The sequence below is a fragment of the Canis lupus genome, chromosome 4, assembly GCF_003254725.2.
Source record: "Canis lupus dingo isolate Sandy chromosome 4, ASM325472v2, whole genome shotgun sequence".
NCBI classification, from domain to species: Eukaryota; Metazoa; Chordata; class Mammalia; order Carnivora; family Canidae; genus Canis; species Canis lupus.
Window position 1 is genome coordinate 20,315,738 of NC_064246.1, and position 23,123 is coordinate 20,338,860.

The 23,123-nt window shown below is 37.6% G+C and overlaps 1 protein-coding gene and 1 non-coding gene across 9 annotated transcripts in view; both read left to right on the forward strand.

Moving 5' to 3' along the window:
• CCAR1 (cell division cycle and apoptosis regulator 1) overlaps positions 1-23,123 on the forward strand; it is a 61,492-nt gene that overhangs the window by 33,606 nt on the left and 4,763 nt on the right. For all 8 annotated transcript variants that reach the window (XM_049109017.1, XM_049109014.1, XM_049109020.1 and 5 more), the window contains 11 exons: positions 953-1,178; positions 1,651-1,764; positions 2,307-2,473; positions 3,209-3,419; positions 4,238-4,321; positions 6,229-6,414; positions 10,711-10,902; positions 14,337-14,576; positions 15,164-15,275; positions 21,083-21,165; positions 21,490-21,636. In XM_049109017.1, coding sequence (XP_048964974.1) covers positions 953-1,178; positions 1,651-1,764; positions 2,307-2,473; positions 3,209-3,419; positions 4,238-4,321; positions 6,229-6,414; positions 10,711-10,902; positions 14,337-14,576; positions 15,164-15,275; positions 21,083-21,165; positions 21,490-21,636 — 1,762 coding nt within the window. The remainder of the gene's footprint in view (positions 1-952; positions 1,179-1,650; positions 1,765-2,306; positions 2,474-3,208; positions 3,420-4,237; positions 4,322-6,228; positions 6,415-10,710; positions 10,903-14,336; positions 14,577-15,163; positions 15,276-21,082; positions 21,166-21,489; positions 21,637-23,123) is intronic.
• On the forward strand, positions 2,111-2,175 carry LOC112652048 (small nucleolar RNA SNORD98). The gene has a single exon (XR_003131215.1). It is a non-coding gene; the product is annotated as a small nucleolar RNA SNORD98 (small nucleolar RNA).

Genomic DNA, 23,123 nt, shown 5'->3' on the forward strand with positions numbered 1-23,123 from the left:
TTAATAGAAATCCTTTGTTCTTTTACCAGATTGATTTACCTTTGAGTTCCTTTCCTTTAAAAGCCCTGCTTCTTAGCAAAAAGGAAATCATCCTTTAAAAAAAAATCAGGGATCCCTAGGTAGCGCAGCGGTTTGGCGCCTGCCTTTGGCCTAGGGCACGATCCTGGAGACCCAGGATCGAATCCCACATCGGGCTCCTGGTGCATGGAACCTGCTTCTCCCTCTGCCTGTGTCTCTGCCTCTCTCTCTCTCTCTCTCTCTGTGACTATCATAAATAAATAAAAATTATTAAAAAAAAAATCAGTATGCCAGATTTAAAAGGCATGAAACTTACCCTCTTTACATAATAAACAATCAGGTCTGGATCTTCTTCATTAACAGAGAGATAGAAGTAGAGGGGTGCTAGATAATCCAAAATACATTTGGATTTAGCTTTCATGTGGATTTTTGCACTTAATTTTGAATATATTTGATCTAGGATATTACTATAAAGTTTTTTTTTTCCACATTGTATTAACCTGATTGAGGATACTCATCATTTGGTACCATTCTTGTCCCTTATTTTTATCCATTCTGTATGAATTATAATTTTCTAAAAAAAATGCATAGTTTCAACTGAGGTAGAACTGCTTTTTGTTCCTATCTTCTCTGGAGCTGGTATTGAAGTTATTTCAGCAGGTCTCTAATGAATTTTAAGCTACACACAAAGAGGAAAGAAATGAAGGTAACACTTAGGTACCAGTTATTTATTTAAAGCTGTAACTAGACAATTTGTGAAAATAAGGTTTCCTATGGCTCTTTGCAAATCTGTAGCTCATTAATAATTGACTCTGACCATTTTCAGCTGGCTTTTAACCATGTCAGATTATATATTTCGATGCAGAATGGAGTGAATGTTTGTATAATCTTTGATATTAAGGCTATTTATTCACTACTTATGTCTGTTTTTCAGTCCTAGTTGTGACATGATGGAACTAAGGCGCCGTTATCAGAATTTATATATACCTAGTGACTTTTTTGATGCTCAGTTTACATGGGTGGATGCTTTCCCTTTGTCAAGACCATTTCAGCTGGGAAATTACTGCAATTTCTATGTAATGCACAGAGAAGTAGAGTCCTTAGAAAAAAATATGGCCATTCTTGATCCACCAGATGCTGACCATTTATACAGTGCAAAGGTTTGTATTCTGTGATAATACAGCTAAAATTTCTGAGCAGTTACTCATAGAGCGTGTCTTGCCTCTTAAGCTGTAAAATTTATGGTTATTGCTTTAACATTTTGAAACTCAAAACATGAAGATGAAGTTGATTTTACTGAGCTTTTTGGACTGTTCTGTGACTTCTGGTACCTTCAGATAAAATGTGATGTTGGTGAATACCTTATATATGTTAGTCTTCAGGGTAACATTCAGTATATTGCTTATGGTTGGATCGTTTTTGGCTATTATAGAGCATTGATCAAGAAACATTTCTTGACAAAACTTTTATCATTAATATGAAGTATCTAATACCATTTCTGCTGTAGCGTTTTACTTTCCATTTTTATAAAAAAATTTTGGATATCTAATATGTAAGGATAATTAGTAGTGCTTCTCATTTTTTTACATTACTTTAGACTTTTGACAGGATTGAATTATTTGACTATAATAGGTAATGCTGATGGCTAGTCCTAGTATGGAAGATTTGTATCATAAGTCATGTGCTCTTGCTGAAGACCCACAAGAACTTCGAGATGGATTTCAACATCCTGCTAGACTTGTTAAGGTAAAGTGAAACGTTTATTTTAACTTCAGGCGTATATTTGCTTTGCTTAGTTGTGTGTGTGTGTGTGTAAAATTAAAAATACATTTTAACTTACTAATTAATAACTAATTTTTCTACTGTTAAGGCACTCAGAATTTAATAATGTAGATTCTTTTTCATTGCAGATCGTGGGTATATCTTATTTGTATTTCACTAGTGTTCAGCTGTCATTTTGGTGTTCTATTTGTAGCACAGTAAAATCTTAGTGGTAATGGATTTATTAGTGTATCTTTGGATTCTCTTAAAGTGTGAATTATAGCTTGTTTCTTTAAAGAATTCTTTATCTGAAGAAATATTTTAGAAGGATGAGTTATGATGTATAAATCCTATTCCATTGCTGAAATGCAGTGTGGAACACGATGAACTGAACTCTTCCTTGACTCACAGATACCAGAGGTAGTAAAAATGATATTGGAAAGGTTTGTACCTTTCCTTTTCAAGTATCTTATTTGTAATTTGACAAGTTGCGTTATATATGTAAATGATTTTTTGTTTTGAATTAGTTTTTAGTGGGCATGAAAGGCAAGGATGAAGCCATGGCCATTGGAGGCCACTGGTCTCCTTCGTTGGATGGACCAGACCCAGAAAAAGATCCCTCTGTGTTGATTAAGACTGCTATTCGTTGTTGTAAGGCTCTGACAGGCATTGATCTAAGTGTATGCACACAATGGTAAGTACTAATTCATTTCCTGATTAGAAACGTTTTTTTCTTAGTTTATATAGATGTTCTTATCTGTCAGCCTCCCCTTTCCCCTTATTTTAGCAACCTTGATCATGCAGGTAATCTCAAAGGAAAATCCCCATTTGTAGCAAAAGTTTATTTGGTGCCAAAAATGTTTGGGGGGTAAAAGAATTAAGAACTAATCAAAATAAACTGAAAATTATTTAAATGTTTTGTTATGCTTTACTTCGGAAGTTGGATGTATGTTGAAAATATTTTTCATTTCATGCATAGCTGGAGAAGATCGTCAAGAGAGAGAACTTCATTTCATTATAATTCTTTTGTTATAAAATGATGTAGTTGCTGATTATTTTTGTTCAGCCATATTTTCTCTTGAGGCTTATTTGTCTTTTGTATTTTAGTATATTTCTTGTGACTTAATTGAGAATATTCTTTTTTTAGCTCATGAAATCTGAACAGCTATCCAGCTTCTTCAGGTATTCTCTAAAATATGGGTAGCTCTATAATCAAACTTAAAATGCTTTGGGAAACATATTCTTTTAACCATAAAATATTGTACAAATGTACCAAAAGAGGAACTATGGCTTCTATAATTTTTTTTTCTTTAGACCAACCTCAAGTTCTTGCAGCAAAATTTCTTTACTTGATGTGCTACAAGTGAACTAGGGTCTTTAAAATGTATTTTAGAATTTTTTTTCCAACATGCTTCTTCCCTTGCAACAGGTACCGTTTTGCAGAGATTCGCTACCATCGCCCTGAGGAGACCCACAAGGGGCGTACAGTTCCAGCTCATGTGGAGACAGTGGTTTTATTTTTCCCGGATGTTTGGCATTGCCTTCCCACCCGCTCAGAGTGGGAAACCCTCTCCCGAGGATACAAGCAGCAGCTGGTCGAGAAGCTTCAGGGTGAACGCAAGGAGGCTGATGGAGAACAGGCACTGAACGCTAATCCCTTTTTCTATTTCCGCTTCTCACAGGCACAGGAACACAGGCACAAATGCACACCACACACTACATAACAAACACACATGGAGGAACATAACTGGTAACAGCGACTGGTAATCCAGCTTTCAGCAGTATAGTTGTATTTTCTTTTCCTTTAAAAAAAAAATCTGTCTAGTTTGTTAACTTTAAGAGTGCTGAGACCTCAAAGGAAAATAAGTTGTGCTTAAATTGCACAGAATTTTGTTTTTATCATAGGTCTAGTTGCTGGAATCTGGGACCAGTTGTTGAGCAAGATTCAGTATTAAGCCATTTTAAACATTTTGCCATTTTCTAAAATTTTAAAAATTTTCTCTTTCACGGTCATCAGTTCTAGTCATGGATATTTGAAATTGGACAACCACAAGTCTGAGAGATTTGACATTTCAGGCTATGTGGCATCGTCTTTGGTACATTTGAAAGGTCTGACTAAATCAGTCTTAACTTTGGGTGGCTTGAAAATTGGGGCAAGATCACACACTGTGTGGTTAGTGGAGACCGGCAGTGTTTGTGCATCCCTGATATCCTTTGTGTTGTAATTTATCACCCTTTTGTGTTTCACAGATCTGGCTTTGATTGGCTGATGAGTGTCTTTGTGATCAGTTAAAAGTGGTAGAATGTATGTACGTGGACTTGCCTAAATAATAACTTTAGGAGAAGACAATCTGAAACATTTGTGACCTTGCACAGATCAGCAACAGACTTTTAAAAATAAATTAACTTTATATTAAGGTTTCAGAATAGTAATTATGTTCTTAACTTTGTATATCAGGATGAAGAAGAGAAAGATGATGGTGAAGCTAAAGAAATTTCCACTCCTACCCATTGGTCTAAACTTGATCCAAAGACAATGAAGGTAACTTTGAAATTGATGGTATTTAATTTGAAATCTCTGATAAGAATAGAGAATGAGATCAGTGTTTTATCACAGAAAACCATTAAAAATAAAGTTTACAGGTTTTATATAAATATTCTATATTGTATTTGTGTGTGTGTAATGATTAAATAAAAGGTGACTTCATAAGTCGCTGCAGCCAGGATCTGTCAAATGTAATATACAAGTGCCTATAGTGTGAGCAGCATCACTTTTTGATTTGGGAACTGACCAAGAAGGCAGAATTTCTGCATTTAAGTAATTTATATTCAAGGAAAAGGGAGGAAACAGGAAAAAGATTACCAAGATTATTCTAGTTTTTAAAATAAAATTTAAAAAGTAGACCGATACACATCTGAACTGGGAAGGAAATAATTTAAAAACCTCTTTTGAAATTCTTTGGTTAACCTGTACTAGTTTTTCTTTGTTCCCCAATGTCTTTGGACCTATTATCATTCTACACTTCTTCATCTCTGAGTTTATAATGTGAATGTAGATCCATACATTCTGCATATGTACATTCTACATATATCAGAAGATCAGAAGCTGGTTGCTCATGCTTTTACAGCCTATTTTAACACATTCTGTTATCAGCAAAAAAGTTATCTGTTAACAGCAAAAAAGCATTTTCTTCTTTTGTATGAAACTAGTTTAAACCACGTTGCTAAGTAGAGAATGTATTATCATAAAAATGTTATTTTTGTATTACCTCAAGTTGTCATCAACGTCAGGTTTCATATAGAGAACTGTGGATTCAGAACATACAAGGTAATTAGATTAAACCTGCATCCCAGGACTTTTTATCAAACTGATGGCTTTACCAGTCAGTTTCTAATGTTAAAACTTGTATTTCTTTTGATTATAATGTGTGCTTTTTTTTTTTTTAATTCATGAGAGGCAGAGAGAGAGAGAGAGAGGCAAAGACACAGGCAAAAGGAGAAAGAAGCAGGCTCCACGCAGGGAGCCTGACATGGGACTCGATCCCAGGTCTCCAGGATCATGTCCTGGACTGAAGGCGGCACTAAACTGCTGAGCCATCTGGGCTGCCTGCATGCTTATTTTAAAAACTAGTATATATGTAAAAAATAGAAGATAAAAGTTACTCAGGCCTATAAACTCAAACACAACCACTATTATATTTTTGATATTTTTTTCCATTTTTTGGGGGGGGTACAAGTTTTACGGTTTGTTGGCTGGTTTCTGATTATGTATAAAACAGTTGCAGTTTCATCCTTTTGAATTAATGTTGGTGTTTCCCGTGTAATTTTTATTTTTATTTTAAAGATTTTATTCATTAGCGAGAGAGAGCATCTGTGGGTTCACACGTGGGAGGTGGGGGACGGGGTAGGTGCCAGAAGCAGATTCCCTGCTGAACAGGGAGTCTGAAACAGGGCTTCACAAAGAAACCTGAGATCACAGCCTGAGCCAAAGGCAGATCCCCACTGACTAAGCCACCCAGGTGCCCCCCATTAATTAATTTTAATTGTTCTGTATTCCTCCCATCTAGTTGATGTGGTATTATTCTTTTATTGGATATTTAGAATCGTCATGTTTTTGAGGAAGGGACTGTTAACAAAGGAATACAAAAAGGTTTTTTGTGGGTTTTTTTTTCCCCCCTCTGTGTTTGGAATATTTCTTTAGGGTAAATTCCCAGAAATTAGAAGTACTGTGTCAGAGAGCATTACCTTTTCTTTAAGCATCTTAAAACATGTTACAAATTATTTCCCAAAAATATTCTGACAGTTTGCATTTTCACAAACATGTTCTGAGCTATACAAGTATATTTTTCACCAACATTTTAAAGATCAGGTAAAAGATAATTGCATAGTTTGTTACCTATTTCAATATCTCATTTTCTTTTTCTCTGTTTTTATGCTCTTTATATTTAGGTAAATGATCTCCGGAAAGAATTAGAAAGTCGAGCTCTTAGTTCTAAAGGATTAAAATCCCAGTTAATAGCCCGATTGACAAAACAGCTTAAAGTAGAGGAGCAAAAAGAAGAACAAAAGGAATTAGAGAAATCAGAAAAAGAAGAGGAAGAAGAGGATGATAGGAAATCTGAAGATGATAAAGAGGTATATACTAAACATGATTTTAGTTTATAGAGAATTCTTGAAATATGTGTGTGTATACTTTTATTAAGGTTTAAGGGCAGCCCCGGTGGCGCAGTGGTTTAGTGCCGCCTGCAGCCTGGGTTGTGATCCTGGAGACCCAGAATCAAGTCTCGCGTCAGGCTCCCTGCGTGGAGCCTGCTTCTCTCTCTGTCTGTCTTTGCCTGCCTCTCCCTCTCTCTCTCTCTATGTATGTACGTATGAATGAATGAATAAATGTATCTATCTTTTTTTAAATTTTTATTTATTTATGATAGTCACACAGAGAGAGAGAGAGAGAGGCAGAGACACAGGCAGAGGGAGAAGCAGGCTCCATGCACCGGGAGCCCGATGTGGGATTCGATCCTGGGTCTCCAGGATCGCGCCCTGGGCCAAAGGCAGGCGCCAAACCGCTGCGCCACCCAGGAATCCCCCCCCCCCTTTTTTTTAGATTCGACCTTTATAGTGAATAGTTTTGCAGGTTTGACAAATTCATATAGTTACATAACCACCACCACAATTAAGATATAAAACAGGTCAACCACTCTAAAAATCCTCTGCATTCACTTGTAAGCATTTTCTTGTCTCCATGTGCACCTTCTGTCCCCGAGGCCAGCCTCTGGGAGCCACTGACCTGTTTGCTATATTTTTGTCTATTCAGTATATCATGTAAATGGAACCGTGTAACCTATTGAGTCACATTAATAATACATTAGAGATTCACCCATTTTGTACATATCACTAATTTTTTCCTTTTTTTTTAAGGTTTTATTTATTCATGAGAGATTCAGAGAGAGAGGCAGGCTCCCTGTTGGGAGCCTGATTTGGGACTTGATCCCGGGACCCCAGGATCAGTACCTGAGCTAAAGGCGGACACTCAATCACTGAGCCGCCCAGGCACCCCTGATTTTTTCCTTTTTTAAGAAACTTTCATTTATTTTAGAGAGGGAACATGTGGGTGGGGCCAAAGGGAAAGGGAGAGAGTCCCAGGCTGACTCTATGCTGAGTGTAGAGTCTGTCTTAGGAACCTATTCCACAACTCCAAGACAAAATTCAAGAGTTCGATGCCCAACCAACTGAGCCAGCAAGGCGCCCCACTAATTTGTTTTCTTTTTATTGCTTAATAACGTTCCGTAGTATCAACGTATCACAGTTTATTAGTTATCCATTTGAGATACATTTGAGTTATTTCCAAGTCATGTATTTTTAATCTTCCTTTTTAAGAATGAATAGTAAATTATTCATGTTTGCAGTGCCTGATTGCTCAGATAGAGCATGCAACTCTTGATCTTGGGGTCATGGGTTCAAGGCCCACATTGGGCATAGAGTTTACTTTAAAAAATTACTCCTTATATCTTAGATACAGAAAATGAGAGAAAATTTGATTGACAGAGCCATTAAGTTCAGAGATTGAATTTTAGTGAAGTGCTTGTCCCAGAATTTTGCTGCTTCTATAGCTATGTATTTGATTGCATTTCAGTCCTTAAGACTCTGAGACTATAGATTCAAGCCATCTTATGCCCTTAGAATAACTCTTGGATGTATAAGCCTGTCATTTGTTTTCTGAAATTTTTAAAAAAATTTTTTTAAAGATTTTATTTATTCATGATAGACATGGGGGGGCGGGGTGCGAGACACAGGCAGAGGGAGAAGCAGGCTCCATGCCCGGAGCCCGACGTGTGGGACTCGATCCCAGGACTCCAAGATTGCACCCTGGGCCGAAGGCAGGCGTCAAACCGCTGAGCCACCCAGGGATCCCCCGTTTTCTGAATTTTAAATACAGGAATATAGGAAGCATGTTAGAACACTAGTAATTGGACAGACCAACATTATCTGTTTCCTAGTGCATTGTGGAGTACACATCATCATTTATGAAGTATTGTGAGAGAATAATAAGTTTTTTTTTTTTTATTTATTCATGAGAGAGAGGCAGAGACACAGGCAGAGGGAGAAGCAGGCTCCATGCAGGGAGCCTGACGTCGGACTCTATCCCAGGTCTCCAGGATTACGCCCTGGGTTGAAGGCGGTGCTAAACCACTGAGCCTCCGGGGCTGCCCCTGGTTTTTAATTTTTGATGATAGCACCCATTGGGGTTGAAAAATAGTCATAATTCTTATCATTTTGTTGTCCCAAATTTTCCTCATCTGTTCTCTGGTTACTTGGTGGTATAGTTTTACTTATTGGTAAACTCATACAGAAAGCAGTATCAATGTTTGATTCTTTTTTTTTTTTTTTTTTAATATAGAACACTTCTTCAAAATGAACCTTCATGCAGGACCCTTCCTAATCTTTATATTGTTATCATGTTATTATATGTGTTCCTAAAGTAAGCAGTGTTGTCCTTTATCTGGTTTTCAAGATACTGAATTGCTTCCCTGTCATCTTCTGATGGTTACCTGTTTGTTCTTAAACATCATTATGGGGTGCCTGGGTGGCTCAGCTGGTTGAGCATCCTCCTTTAGCTCAGGTCATCCCAGGACCTAGCCCCACATCGGGCTCCCTCCTCAGCAGGGAGCCTGCTTCTCTGCCCCTCCCCTGCTTGTACTCTCTCTCAAATAAAAAATTAAATCTTTAAAAAGTAAACATCATTATGAATTTATAGATTTATGTATTTTTAAGGATTTTTTATTAGAGCACAAGTGGGGGAAAGGGGCAGGAGAGCGAGAAGCAGATTCCCCACATCAGGGAGCCCGATGTGGCACTCAATTCCAGGATCGAGCCAAAGGCAGACATTTAGCCAACTGAGCCATCCAGGTGCCCCGAATTTATAGATTTAAACACATTTGATGGGTTTCAATTCTTATCCTTATTAAAGCTCAAATTGTCTTTTTTTGTCCAGTGGGTAGGAAAATATAGAGAGACACAACACTAATGTGGGACTAATAGTATACCACCAAGATTATTGCTGAAATTTTTAAAAAATTATTTTTGCATTTCCTATTCTTATTTTCTCCTCATTGTTTTTATGTTGTCTATAAGTATATCATCCTAGCATGTAGGATGCATGATGCATGTAGCATCATTACATATTGTATTCTTTTAATTCTCATTCAGTCTTGGTTCTACAATTACTTATTTAATGCTCGCCACTAGTCCTTTTGTCATTGTCTCTGAAGCTCATCTCTAGGAGGTTTCTCAGAGCTCATGGTAGCGATATGTAAGTTCTTGTATGTTGGTAACAATTTGACTATACTGTACTTAAAAGTCAGTTTTGCTGAATATAAAATCTTTGATTCCCATTTATATTTCTTTGACTATTTTAAATATGTTATTACCCATTTTTCTTTTTTTTTTTTTAAGACTTAATATATTTATTTGAGAGAACTTGAACGGGGATGGAGGGGTATAGGAAGAGAGGAATCACGCGTCCCATTGTGGAGGGAGCCTGATGTGGGGCTTGATCCCAGGACCCTGGAATCATGAACTGAGCCTAAGGCAGACACTTAGTGGCTAAACCACCCAGATAACCCCCTGTTGCTCTTCTGTCATTGTTCATTGGGACCTTTTCCTCCCAAGTCTCTGTTTTTGCTGTACTGCCCACGACTGATTCTGCTTTCAGAAATTTCTCCTCAGTATGAGGCCCTGTGCTGGAAAGATGCATTGGTAATTCAACTTTGCAAGTTCATAGGACTAGAATGTTCTTGGTCCTTTCAGATGTTAAGATGGGCTCCTTGTACTCACTATTGTTGGTAGTAAAATGTTGCCTAGTTTTAGCTGCTGTTATGAAATTGACCACACTTTCCAGTGAATGTCTATTGACTGCTTTTGGTTTTCCTGTTCTTAGATCCATCAAACAACGCTATTTGTTTCCTTCTACTTTTCCCTCTACACAGATGCCAGTAACATGTAGGTCTTTTGGTTCTTGTGGTTTTTTCATATTCAATTGTGTATTGGGGTTTATGGGGATACCTTTTCACCTTGTTTTGTTGTAAATGTACATGGATTGGTGTCTAGATTATTCCCTTTTTGTGTAGGGATTCAGGAAGATCTAGAAACTACACTCTATTTTCCAGAATCTCTGATTTATATGTTAACACAGATATTTTTTTTTTCCTCTTTAGAAGGCAGTTTCTTGTACTGGGACTCCCAAAAGAGAAAAGCAGAAGCCATAAAAACTGCTATCTTCATTAGTAAATTTGAACTTTCTTTCCAGCCCTTCTGGTTGGCATAATCACTAAAAGGAGTCATGGGAATTTTGCCCTTTTTCGTCACAAAGTGTACACTTGATATATACATATTTTGCATGGCAGTTTAACATTACTTAAAATTTCAAATATGTAGGAAGAAGAAAGAAAACGTCAAGAGGAAATGGAACGCCAGCGGCGGGAAAGAAGATACATTTTGCCTGATGAACCAGCCATCATTGTACATCCAAACTGGGCTGCAAAAAGTGGAAAGTTTGACTGTAGCATTATGTCTTTGAGTGTACTTTTGGACTACAGATTAGAGGATAATAAAGAACATTCATTTGAGGTAATATTTTAAGTTCGGGATCTAAATATAAGGTACACACATTTTGATGGTTAATATAGCTCTTAAATCTCTTTGGCTTTTTCATGGATTCTGTGTTTTTCTTTTTGTTTTCTTCCTGCAATTTATTTTTTTAAATTATTTTTAAAGATTTTAATTACTTATTCATGAGAGACACAGAGAGAGAAGAGAGAGGCAGAGACACAGGCAGAGGAAGAAGCAGGCTCCATGTAGGGAGCCTGATCTGGGACTCGATCCTGGGTCTCCAGGATCACACCCTGGGCTGATGGCAGTGCTAAACCGCTGAGCCACCCGGGCTGCCCCTGCAATTTATTTTTGAATAAAAAATAAATTTGCTTTTTTTTCCTGCGATTTATTTTTGAAGGTGGGGGGTACACCAGCTGATTTTTCCTAGAAGATTCATTTTTTGTGATTGCATTTTATAGTATCATTTAAATGTTACTCTGGCCTCTGTATTTCCTGTAAATTGATAGTTGGATTTAAAGATTTTAATCAGGTTCTGATTTAATTATTATTTAAAAGAAATAATTCATAAGTAGTGGTGTGGTTTTTTTTATCAGAATATCAGGAGACACATGATACATAATGTGTAATTGCCTGTTTGGGGAATGAGGTAATGCTTTATTATTTACTCTAGAATTAAAATACCATTCAGTGGGATTTAAAATTATACTTGGTGATTGATTGGGGTGGAAGATAAAATAATTGATGTTTATTTTTCAACTTGAATCTCTTTCTTTGTTACCATTATCATAGAACAGATTTACAACATGTAGTTTATTTTTCAAAATAATTGAATATTTTTATCCCTAAAGAAGTGATTGGTTCATTCTTTAAAAAAAGTTGTAAATTATTCCAAAATAATAATTTCATAAAGATTTTATTTATTCATGAGAGAAACAGAGATGCAGAGACATAGGCAGAGGGAGAAGCAGGCTCCATGCAGGGAGCCCAGTTTGGGACTCAGTCCAGGGCTCTGGGATCACGCCCTGAGCCAAAGGCATCCCACAACTGCTGAACCACCCAGGCGTCCCACAAATTCAATTTTAATACGTTACATTATCCTTTGTGATAAGGAAAATAGTCTGATTAAAATTTATTGAGTACTCTGAATACACTGCCAAAGATTATGTATTTTATTCTATTTTTTAAGATTTTATTTATTCATGAGAGACAGAAAGGCATAGACCTAGGCAGAGGGATAAGCAGGCTCCCTGTAATGAGCTTGATGAGGACTCGATCCCAGGACCCTGGGATCACGACTTGAACTAAAGGCAGATGTTCAACCACTGAGCTACCCAGGTGCCCCAAAGGTTATGTATTTTAGAGCTGTGGTCAACCATTTCAAGTTCCGGACCCTTTGAATCTGTTGGAAATAGCCTTAGAAATAAAATTTTAAGATTTTTTTTTTTAAGTTTTCTTTTTAAATTTTTATTTATTTGAGAGCGAGAGTAGGAGTTGGCAGAGGGAGAAGGAAAATCTCAAGCAGACTTCCCACTGATAGAAGAGCCTGGGGAGCAAAGAGCCCAACACTGGGCTCAGTCTCATGATTCTCAGATCATGACCTGAGCTGAAATCAAGAGTCAGCTACTTTACCAAGCCACCCACCTGCCCTAAGATTTTTTTTTTTTTTTTTTTTTTAAGATTTTATTTAGGGCAGCCCCGGTGGCCCAGTGGTTTAGTGCCACCAGGGTGTGATCCTGGAGACCCGGGATCAAGTCCCACGTCCAGCTCCCTGCATGGAGCCTGCTTCTCCCTCTGCCCCTCTCTCTCTCTCTTTCTCTCTCTCTGTCATAAATAAATAAATAAAATCTTTAGAAAAAAATTTTATTTATTCATGAGACAGGCAGAGACATACACAGAGAGAGAAGCAGGCTCCTCACAAGGAGCTTGATGTGGGACTCAATTCCCAGACCTGGGATCCTGTCCTGAGCCAAAGGCAGGTGCTCAACTGCTGAACTACCCAGGCATCCCTAAGATTTTATTTTTAAGTAACCTCTATACCTGATTTGGGGCTCAAATTCACCACCCTGAGATCAAGTTGCATGTTCTGACTGAGCCAGCCAGGCACCCCGTACTTAGAAATATTTATATAGAAAATTCAGTGTATAATTTTAGGTTCATGAGTATGTCATTGTCTGTGGATGCTTGCATAGTAATAATGCATGCTCCCTTCTCAGAATTCTCAGTTCATATCCCCTGCCTGAAATGCTTTTCTAGGTATCAATATGTCCCATTTCTTTGCCACTTTCAGGTCACTTTTCTTTTTCTTTTCCTTTCTTTTTTTTTTTTTGCAATCTTTTTCTTTTCTTTAAAGATTTTATTTATTTATTCATGAGAGACACAGAGAGAGGCAGAGACACAGGCAGAGGGAGAAGCAGGCCCCATGGAAGGAGCCCGACGTAGGACTTGATCCCTGGTCCCCAGGATCACACCCTGGGCTGAAGGCAGCGCTAAACCACTGAACCACCTGGCCTACCCATGGGTCACTTTTCTGATGTCACCTAATCAGAGAGATCTTCTTTGACTACACTGCACTTTATTGTTATTCTGAGTTTATCCCCCCCTTTTTTTTTTTTAACATTTTATTTATTCATGAGAGACAGGTGGGGGGGGGGGCAGAGACACAGACAGAGGGAGAAGCAGGCTCCATGCACGGAGCCCGATGTGGGATTCAATCCCGGGACTCCAGGATCACGTCCTGGCTGAAGGCAGGCACTAAACTGCTGAGCCACCAGGAATTCCCCCCTCCCCTTTTTTTTCTTCTTAAAATTTGCTGGTGCTTTGGTTATCTTTTACTCTTCCCATTAGATCATTAGCACTTAGAGTCAGTATTTTTTTTTTTTTTTTTTAAGATTTTACTTATTTGAGAGAGAGAACCTGAGTGGGGTTGGAGAGGAGCAGGCTCCTCACTGAGCAGGGAGCCTATTCCAGGACAGGATCCCAGGACCCTGATAGGGTGACCTGAGCTGAATGCAGCTGCTTAACTGACTGAGCCATCCATGCGCCCCTAGAATTGATTTTTATCATCTGCACTGCTGTATTCCCAATGCCTAGAACAATTGGTAGCATAGGAGGCATTTCAGAAAAACTCGTTGAGTAAATAAAAAAATTTATCATGAAGATTAAATGCTGTGTAAAATAGAAATCCTTTTTTATACTGATTTCAAATTTTTTGTGGTGCAGTTTTGTTATTCTTTCTAAAATTTGGCCAAAAGTATGCTAAACATAGTATTTATATCTTCAAGAGAGTTTTTTGAGTCTTTTGAAGATCTACACATCATTGACATCAATTATTATCACTCTGTTGTTAGCGCATATTGTTAGATGTGGCGAGTCATTTGATAAATTATTATGCTGGATTTATTCAATTTTCTATTTAAGTTAGCTGAGTTACTGTTGGTATCTTTTTATAGGTTTCATTATTTGCAGAACTTTTCAACGAAATGCTTCAAAGAGATTTTGGTGTCAGAATATACAAATCATTATTATCTCTTCCTGAGAAAGAGGACAAAAAAGAAAAGGAAAAGAAAAGCAAAAAAGATGAGAGAAAAGATAAAAAAGAAGACAGAGATGATGAAACTGATGAGCCAAAACCCAAACGGAGAAAATCAGGCGATGATAAAGATAAAAAGGAAGATAGAGATGAAAGGAAGGTCTGTAATTATTTCCATTACATCAGCAACCTTATTTAGAAGTTTTCCTTTAGTCTTTAGAGTAACAAATGATGATGGATTCCATTGGATAGCAAAATATAAAGGCCAAACTAAAAGATTTTTGTGTATTATTAGAAATTTAATTTTTCAAATTAAGGCTATATAAATATCTAGAACCATTTTCTGGTAATTTGTTCCTTTTTTATTTTAAGGTGTACAGCATAATGGTTTATTTACATATATTGTGGGTTGTAGTTTAATTTTAAAATGTATTGGGTTTGGTTTTTTTTTTTTTTAAGATTTTATTCTTGAGAGAGGCAGAGATATAGGCAGAGGAGACGAAGCAGGCCTTCTATGGGGAGCCCAACGTAGGGCTTGATCCCAGTAACCTGGGATCATGCTGTGAGCCCAAGGCAGACACTCAACTGCTGAGCCACCCAGGCATCCCCTAAAGTATATTGTTAAGAGAATTTTATAATATGATTCTATTTCAAGTAAATTTAATAAATTTATGGTTTTTTGTTTTGTTTTAATCGTTTGACGTTTGGTCAGATATTTTGCTTATTTTAAGGCATCTTAAATTACAGAAAGAAGATAAAAGAAAGGAGGATTCTAAAGATGATGATGAAACTGAAGAAGATAATAATCAAGATGAATATGATCCAATGGAAGCAGAAGAAGCTGAAGATGAAGAAGATGGTAAGATTCAAATTTACTTATTTCTCCTTAGGATGAAAAAATACATTTTTTGTTTGGTGACTTTGTATAATTGCAGTCTATAATTCTAATGTTCTTTCTTTTTTAGAATAGAAATGGTAAAATACGGTTTAGTAAAAATTTGTTTATATTGTTTTAATAGATGAGAGGATTTTTTTAAGGTAGAACATAGCATTTTATTTAGATCTTCACTAAACTGTTGGAATTGAGAACTAGACATATGTAATAAACCTCCAAAAATAGATCCTGAATGGCACTTTGTGCTTAAGGCGAGCAGTCCTAGAATGAGCATGTAAACAAGCTGGCTTCTCTTTACCAGCTTTACCAGCCAGGTCAGCTTTCTCCATGGTCATCTGTACCAGTTCTGCCCTCTCTTCTGTTAACACTACCCAGAACCCCATATGTCTAACCCAGAGTTTTTTTGTAGGACACTGTGGGCTACCTGGGAATATTGGAAACATGTTAAAGGAACCATGATGTTGAGGAAAAAAATTTTTAAGCTCCCATCTGAGGTGATAGCTTATCTGTACTTACACCCTACTGCAGAATACAATAGATAAGCAATTAAAAAATGTGCAAACGTGAAGGGATTTTGTCCTTTCCACCCAAAGTACTGCTCTCTGAAGGAAGCTGTTTTCTCTATAGCTACAACAGCTGTTCAGAAAGCTCATTGGACCTGGTTTTGAAAATAAAACCATTAAAACTCTAGGAGGAATTACTCTGCGGTGTGGAGTACTCAATCCTTATAAAAACAAACAAACAAACTTCTATCAATATAAGTACAACCTATAGACCTTTAAATACTGCCTTGTGACGTCTGTGTATGATACAGGAGAGGATTGATTGATTGATTGATTGATTTTAAATAATCTCTACATACAACATCAGGGCATGGCCCTGGGATCCGGGAGCCTGCTTCTCCCTCCGCCTATGTCTCTGCCACACCCCCCCCATATAAATAAATAAATCTTTAAAAAGACATAAAAACCTCCTACTAGCTGATTTCCTTGCTTTTACTCCCTTCTCTAAAGTCTCTTCTCAACACAATTACCAGAATAACATTTGGAAAATTTAAGTCATTTATTTGTTTCTTTCATTTGTTCTTAGATTCCTTCAGTGGCTCTCCATTCCACTCTATGTAAAAAGTCAGTGTTTCCAGTGACCTCTAATACTTTATCACATCAAGTCTCTAATTTTATCTCTTACCACTCTTTCTACTTGGCTTTCGCACCTAAGGCTTTGTGACTTTCTTGAACCCATTATGTATGCCCCTATATTAGGGCCATTCCTTCTGCATGCAAACTCCAAGAGATCTACCTTCCTGATGGTTTCTAATTTGAAGTTTTGTTCAGCGGTCACTTTCTCAGTGAGACCTGCTCTGCCCCCACTCTTATTTAAAATTGCAATCTTCCCCACCAATACACATTCAGAATCCCTTCTTAATCTGCTCTACTCACAGAACTCAGAAGCTATTTTACTATACTACTTATTTTATTTTCTGTCTTTTCCCACTTGAATATATATAAGCTCTTAATAAGGAAAAGAGTACTTTGGGGATCACCTAGCTGACTCAGTAGAGCATGTGACTCTTGATCTTGGAGTTATAAGTGTGAGCCCCACGCTAGGTATAGAGATTACTTAAAAATTAAAAAACAAACAAACATTTTTTTTGTATTTTTTGGAAGATTTTATTTACTCATGAGAGACAGAGACACAGGCAGAGGGAGAAGCAGGCTCCACGCAGGGAACCTGATGACGAACTTGATCCCAGGACTCCAGGATCATGCCCCAAGCCAAAGGCAAACAAACACAACCGCTGAGCCACCCAAGCATCCCCCAAATTAAATTAAAAAAAAAATTTTTAAATAAAATCTTGAGAAAGAGGGGTTTTTATTTCCTTTTTGCTGATATATATGCAAGTTCCTGGAGCTGTCTAAATATCCAAATAGGCTTTAAATAGAAACTTGAACAAATATCATAAACAACAAAGCCAAATAGGGTGATCGATTATAGTTCTCATTTGGTTTCCCTGGTATTTCCAGTTGCTGCTTGCTTCAATATTTTCATAGTTTTCCTTTATTTCCCCCACCATACTTTATATTTCATTATCCTCTCAAGTTACTTGAAGATCACTCTTTTTCAAATAAAGTAGAATGGTGATTTTTTAAAAAATGAAAACATAATGCCATTTCATGTCTAAAATCATGTTGTATCTTCTTAGTAATCAGGGGAGCATATTGCAATGAGTATTTTTTACCAATCAATTTGATAAAAAAGTTGTTTTAAGATTTGTTTATTTGAGAGAGCGGGGCAGGGCAGGATAAGAGAGAGTCTTAAGGGATGCCTGGGTGGCTCAGCAGTTGAACATCTGTCTTTGGCTCAGGGTGTGATCCCTGTCTTTGGCTCAGGGTGTGATCCCGGGGTACTGGATCGAGTCTTGCATTGCATCGGGCTCCCTATGGGGAGCCCACCTCTCTCTCTACCTATGTCTGTGCCTCTCTCTCCATCTCTCTCATGAATAAATAAGTAAAATCTTTAAAATAAATAGAGTCTTAAGCAGGCTCCCATAAGCGTGGACACTGATGCGGCGCTTGAGATGATAATCTAAGCTGAAACCACAAGTCACATGCTCAACTGACTGCCACCCAGCTGCCTCTTAACAAAAAGTTTTTAATAAAAGATGCAGTTTAACAATTGACAAGGTTAAAGAGAAGAGTTATTTCTTATAGTCAGTTTAATTGGGGCACCTGGGTGGCTCAGTTGGTTAAGCATCTGTCTTTGGCTCAGGTCATGATTCCAGGACCTGTTGGGAAATCTGCTTCTCCCTCTCCCTTTCCCTCTGCTCATGCACACTCTCTCTCTTTCTCTCTCTCTTTCTCAAATAAAATCTTAAAAAAAAATGTTACACTTTTTCTGAACAGAAATTTGACAATGTTAATGAACTGTATCCTTTAAAATACCAACACAGGGCAGCCCAGGTGGCTCAGCGGTTTAGTGCCACCTTCAGCCCAGGGCCTGATCCTGGAGACCCGGGATCGAGTCCCATGTCAGGCTCCCTGCATGGAGCCTGCTTCTCCTTCTGCCTGTGTCTCTGCCTCTCTTTCTCTGTGTGTGTGTCATGAATAAATAAATAAAGTATTTTTAAAAATAAAATAAATAAAATAAAATACCAACACAGATGTTCATTCCATATTGTCTATACAAGCAAAAATCAGAATTGGTCTTAACATTTATTTATTTATTTATTTATTTATTTATTTATTTATTTTTAAGATCTGTCTATTTTAGAGAGCAGGTTGGGGGGTCGCAGAGAGGGGAACCTGATTTGGGGCTTTATCCTACAACCCCCACCAAGATCATGAGGGAGCCAAAATGAGAGTTGGATGCTTAACTGAGCCACCCAGGTGCTCCTGTCTTAATGTTTAATAATAGAGAATTATTTAAATATATTTTGCTGTAGACATGCAATTAAATTCTGTGCAGCCCTTGAAGAAACTATTGGAGGATTAATGACATGGAAAAAGATTACAAAGTAGTTTTTTATAGATAGCATGTTCCTTTATTTTTTTTTTAAAGATTTTATTTATCTTAGCATGAGTCAGGGTAGTGGCAGAGGAAGAAGAGACTCCTCAGTGAGCGGAGAACCTGATATGGGACTCAATCCAGGACCCCGGGATCATGACCTGAGCCAAAGGCTTAACCAACTGAGCCACCCAGGAGCCCCAGGAGCCTGTTCCTTTAAATGTGTTTCATGTGGATAGTTGTGTTGGGGAAAAAAAAAATCTACGTTCCAAGAGAGAGAAAGTTTTGAAAATAACAGCTTTCAAGTTGAACTCACATAAGGTGGATCATGTCTATAAAATGTTAATAAAGGAAAGGAATTTAACCTTTGTTTAGTATATGGTATACTCAATAAAAATAACTTGTAATTATAATTCTACTCAGAGGCTGTTGTTTTCTCTATTTTTGTAATGGAAGAAACAGACTCTTAGCATTAATTAATGCATTAATTTATGCTAAATTAATTAATTTATCCACAATAATAAATCTATAGTGCAGCTGAACTATTCTATACTATAGTATATATGAGAAAAATCCATTCCAAGGACACAATTTTTTTAACCGTTTAAGTGCCGATACATACTACAAAATTCACTGCTTTTATTTTATTTTATTTATTCATGAGAGATGCAGAAGTAGATACATAGGCAGAGGGAGAAGCAGGGTCCCTGCAGAAAACTGGATGTGGAGCTTGATCCCAGGACCCCGAGATCACGCCCTGAGTTGAAGGCAGACACTCAACCACTGAGACACCCAGGCGTCCCAAAATTCACTACTTTTAAATGTACAACTTACTCATTCTTAATAACTTTATAGATTTATTAAACCATCACCACAGTCCAGCTTTAGACCACTTGCCTATTTCCCTTTTACAAAAATGGCTTTATTGAGACACAGTTCCATACTATATAACTTACTCATTTAGAAGTGTACAATTCTGGGAACCTGGCTGGCTTAGTCAGAAGATCATGCAACTCTTGATCTTTGGGTTGTGGATTTGAGCCCTATGTTGGGTGTAGAGATCATTTAAAGTCTATAAATGAAAAACATTAAAAAGAAAATGATTGGATCCCTGGGTGGTGCAGCGGTTTGGCGCCTGCCTTTGGCCCAGGGCGCGATCCCGGAGACCCGGGATCGAATCCCACATCGGGCTCCCGGTGCATGGAGCCTGCTTCTCCCTCTGCCGGTGTCTCTGTCTCTCTGTCTCTCTCTCTCTGTGACTATCATAAATAAATAAATAAAAATTAAAAAAAAAAAAAGAAAATGATTTATCCAGGTTCCCATCTTTAAACATGGAATAGATACATTAATAAAGTAAGATTTTTTCCTTCTTCTAGTGTCTCTATACATTTCTTCCTTTTCTTCTTTATAATTCATTTCTGGGGTGTCTGAGGGGCTCAGTCAGTTATGCAGCCAACTCATAGTTTCAGCTCAGGTCATGATTCTCAGATTTGTGAGATTAAGCCCCACATTGGGCTCCATGCTTAGTTGGGAGTCTGCTTGAGATTCTCTGAATCCCTTTTCCTCTGCTTCTCCTCCCATCTTCTCGTTCTCCCTTTCCTCTCCCCCTCCTCTCTAAAAACAAAACCAAACAAAACAAAACAAAACTATAATTCTTTTTTTTTTTTAAGATTTTATTTTATTCATGAGAGACACAGAGCAAGAGAGGCAGAGACATAGGCAGAGGAAAAGCAGGCTCCATGCGGGGATCCCAACGTGGGACTTGATCCCTGATCTCCATGATCACGCCCTGGGCTGCAGGTGGTGCTAAACCGCTTTTTTTTTTTTTTAATGATAGTCACACAGAGAGAGAGAGAGAGAGAGAGGCAGAGACACAGGCAGAGGGAGAAGCAGGCTCCATGCACTGGGAGCCCAACGTGGAATTCGATCCCGGGTCTCCAGGATCGCGCCCTGGGCCAAAGGCAGGCGCCAAACCGCTGCACCACCCAGGGATCCCCCCCCCTTTTTTTTTTACTATTTTATTTTTCAGTAATCTCTACACGTAATGTGGGGCTAAAATTTACAATCCTAAAATCAAGAGTCACATGCTCTACTGACTGAGCCAGCCAGCACTCCATTAAAGTCCAAACCATTTTTATTCATATGCTATTTCTTTCTATTCTGTCTTTTGAAAACTGATCAGTAATAGAAAACTATTTTTTATGTCTACAGTAATAGAAAATATCTATATTAATGAGTATTTTGTTGCTGTTGTGTTGCTTTTATAGATCGAGATGAGGAAGAAATAAACAAACGAGATGACAAAAGAGATATCAACAGGTACTGCAAGGAGAGGCCCTCTAAAGATAAGGTATCTATTGAGTACTCTATTCTTTATAATATAATAATTTCCATTTCTCATACAATCCAGGCTTCTAGGCATAACATAGTTATGAAGTTTAAGTTCTTGTATATTTATATATTACCACTCAGTGCAAAATTCAGCCAATTATTTTTTGATATTTGTGCTTACATTAGATAAGCAATATGTCTTATTCCTTTCTCTGATATATATAAACCAGATCAACTCATTTTAACTTGTAAGATAAAGCAAAGGTCATTCCATGTTTTTGTTGTCATTTCTCACATTTCAGGGGTAAAGATTATGTACTATTATCTTCCACATTTTCTTTAGGAAAAAGAAAAGACTCAAATGATCACAATTAACAGGGATCTGTTAATGGCATTTGTTTATTTTGATCAAAGCCATTGTGGTTATCTTCTTGAAAAGGATTTGGAAGAAATACTTTATACTCTTGGACTACATCTTTCTCGGGCTCAGGTAATCTGTCTTATGAATGTTTAAAATGAAAATTAACTATCTTTTCAATCTTTTTGAAATGTAAGAATAATACGAGCTAATAGTGATATAGTCAAGAAATACTGAAATGTGTAAAATTTAAAAAAATAGAAGTCCCCTCCAAAGTTATATTTTCCTGGCCTCATGTAATCTTCTAGATCTTTTTAAAGTAACTCATATGTGTGCATATGTGACATTTTGTATAAGGATGTATAATATATGTGTATAAATATATACATAGAATCATTTTATACATTACAGATAGATAACATTTCTTTTTTCTTTTTATTTATTTATTTATTTATTTATTCATGAGAGGCAGAGACACAGAGGGAGAAGCAGGCTCCATGCAGGGACCCTGATATGGGACTTGATCCCAGAACTCCAGGATCACCCCTGGGCGGAAGGCAGGTGCTCAACTGCTGAGCCACCCAGGCATCCCTCTTTTTATTTATTTAAAGATTTTATTTCTAAGTAATCTCTACACCCGGTGTGGGGCTCAAACATAAATCCCCGGGATCCCTGGGTGGCGCAGTGGTTTAGCGCCTGCCTTTGGCCCAGGGCGTGATCCTGGAGACCTGGGATCGAATCCCACATCGGGCTCCTGGTGCATGGAGCCTGCTTCTCCCTCTGCCTATGTCTCTGCCTCTCTCTCTGTGTGACTATCATAAATAAATAAAAATTTAAAAAAAAAAAAAAAAACATAAATCCCCAGGGTCCCATGCTGTACCAACTGAACTGGCTGGTGCCTTTGGACAATTTTTTTCATTTAACAATATATAATCATTCTACCACGAAAATAGAAACCCACTTTGTTCTTTTTATGACTGTAAAGCATTCTGTAATATAGATGTACCATAATTGCCTTGAATAGTCTCAGTTGCCAGGCAGTTTCTTTTTTTTTCTTTTTTTCTTTTTTTCAGTTTTTTGGTTTTTGAAAAAAAATTTTATTTATTCATGAGAGACACAGAGAGAGGGGGTCTGGCTTCCTGCAGGGAGCCTGATGCAGGACTCTCTTCCAGAACGTGAGGATCATGACCTGACTGGTCAACAACTGAGCTACCCAGGTGCCTCTAAGGCAGTTTTCATTTTTTAGAATTATAGATTATGCTGTAATAAATATCTTTGTACATACCCCGTTTTTATAAAGATTTATTTATTTGAGAGAGCGAGTGTGCACACAAAGGGATGTGGAAAGGGTCAGAATGGAAGAATCTTTTAAGCAGACTCCTTAACTGAATGTGGAGCCCTGTGTGGGGTTTGATCTCCAGACCCTGAGATTACAGCCTGAGCTGAAAGCAGAAATTGGAGGTTTAGGGATGCCGGGGTGGCTCAGCAATTGAGCATCTGCCTTTGGCTCAGGGCGTGATCCTGGAGTTCTGGGATCGAGTTCCACATCGGCTCCCTTTATAGATCCTGCTTCTCCCTTTGCCTATGTGTCTGCCTCTCTCTGTCTTTCATGAATGAAT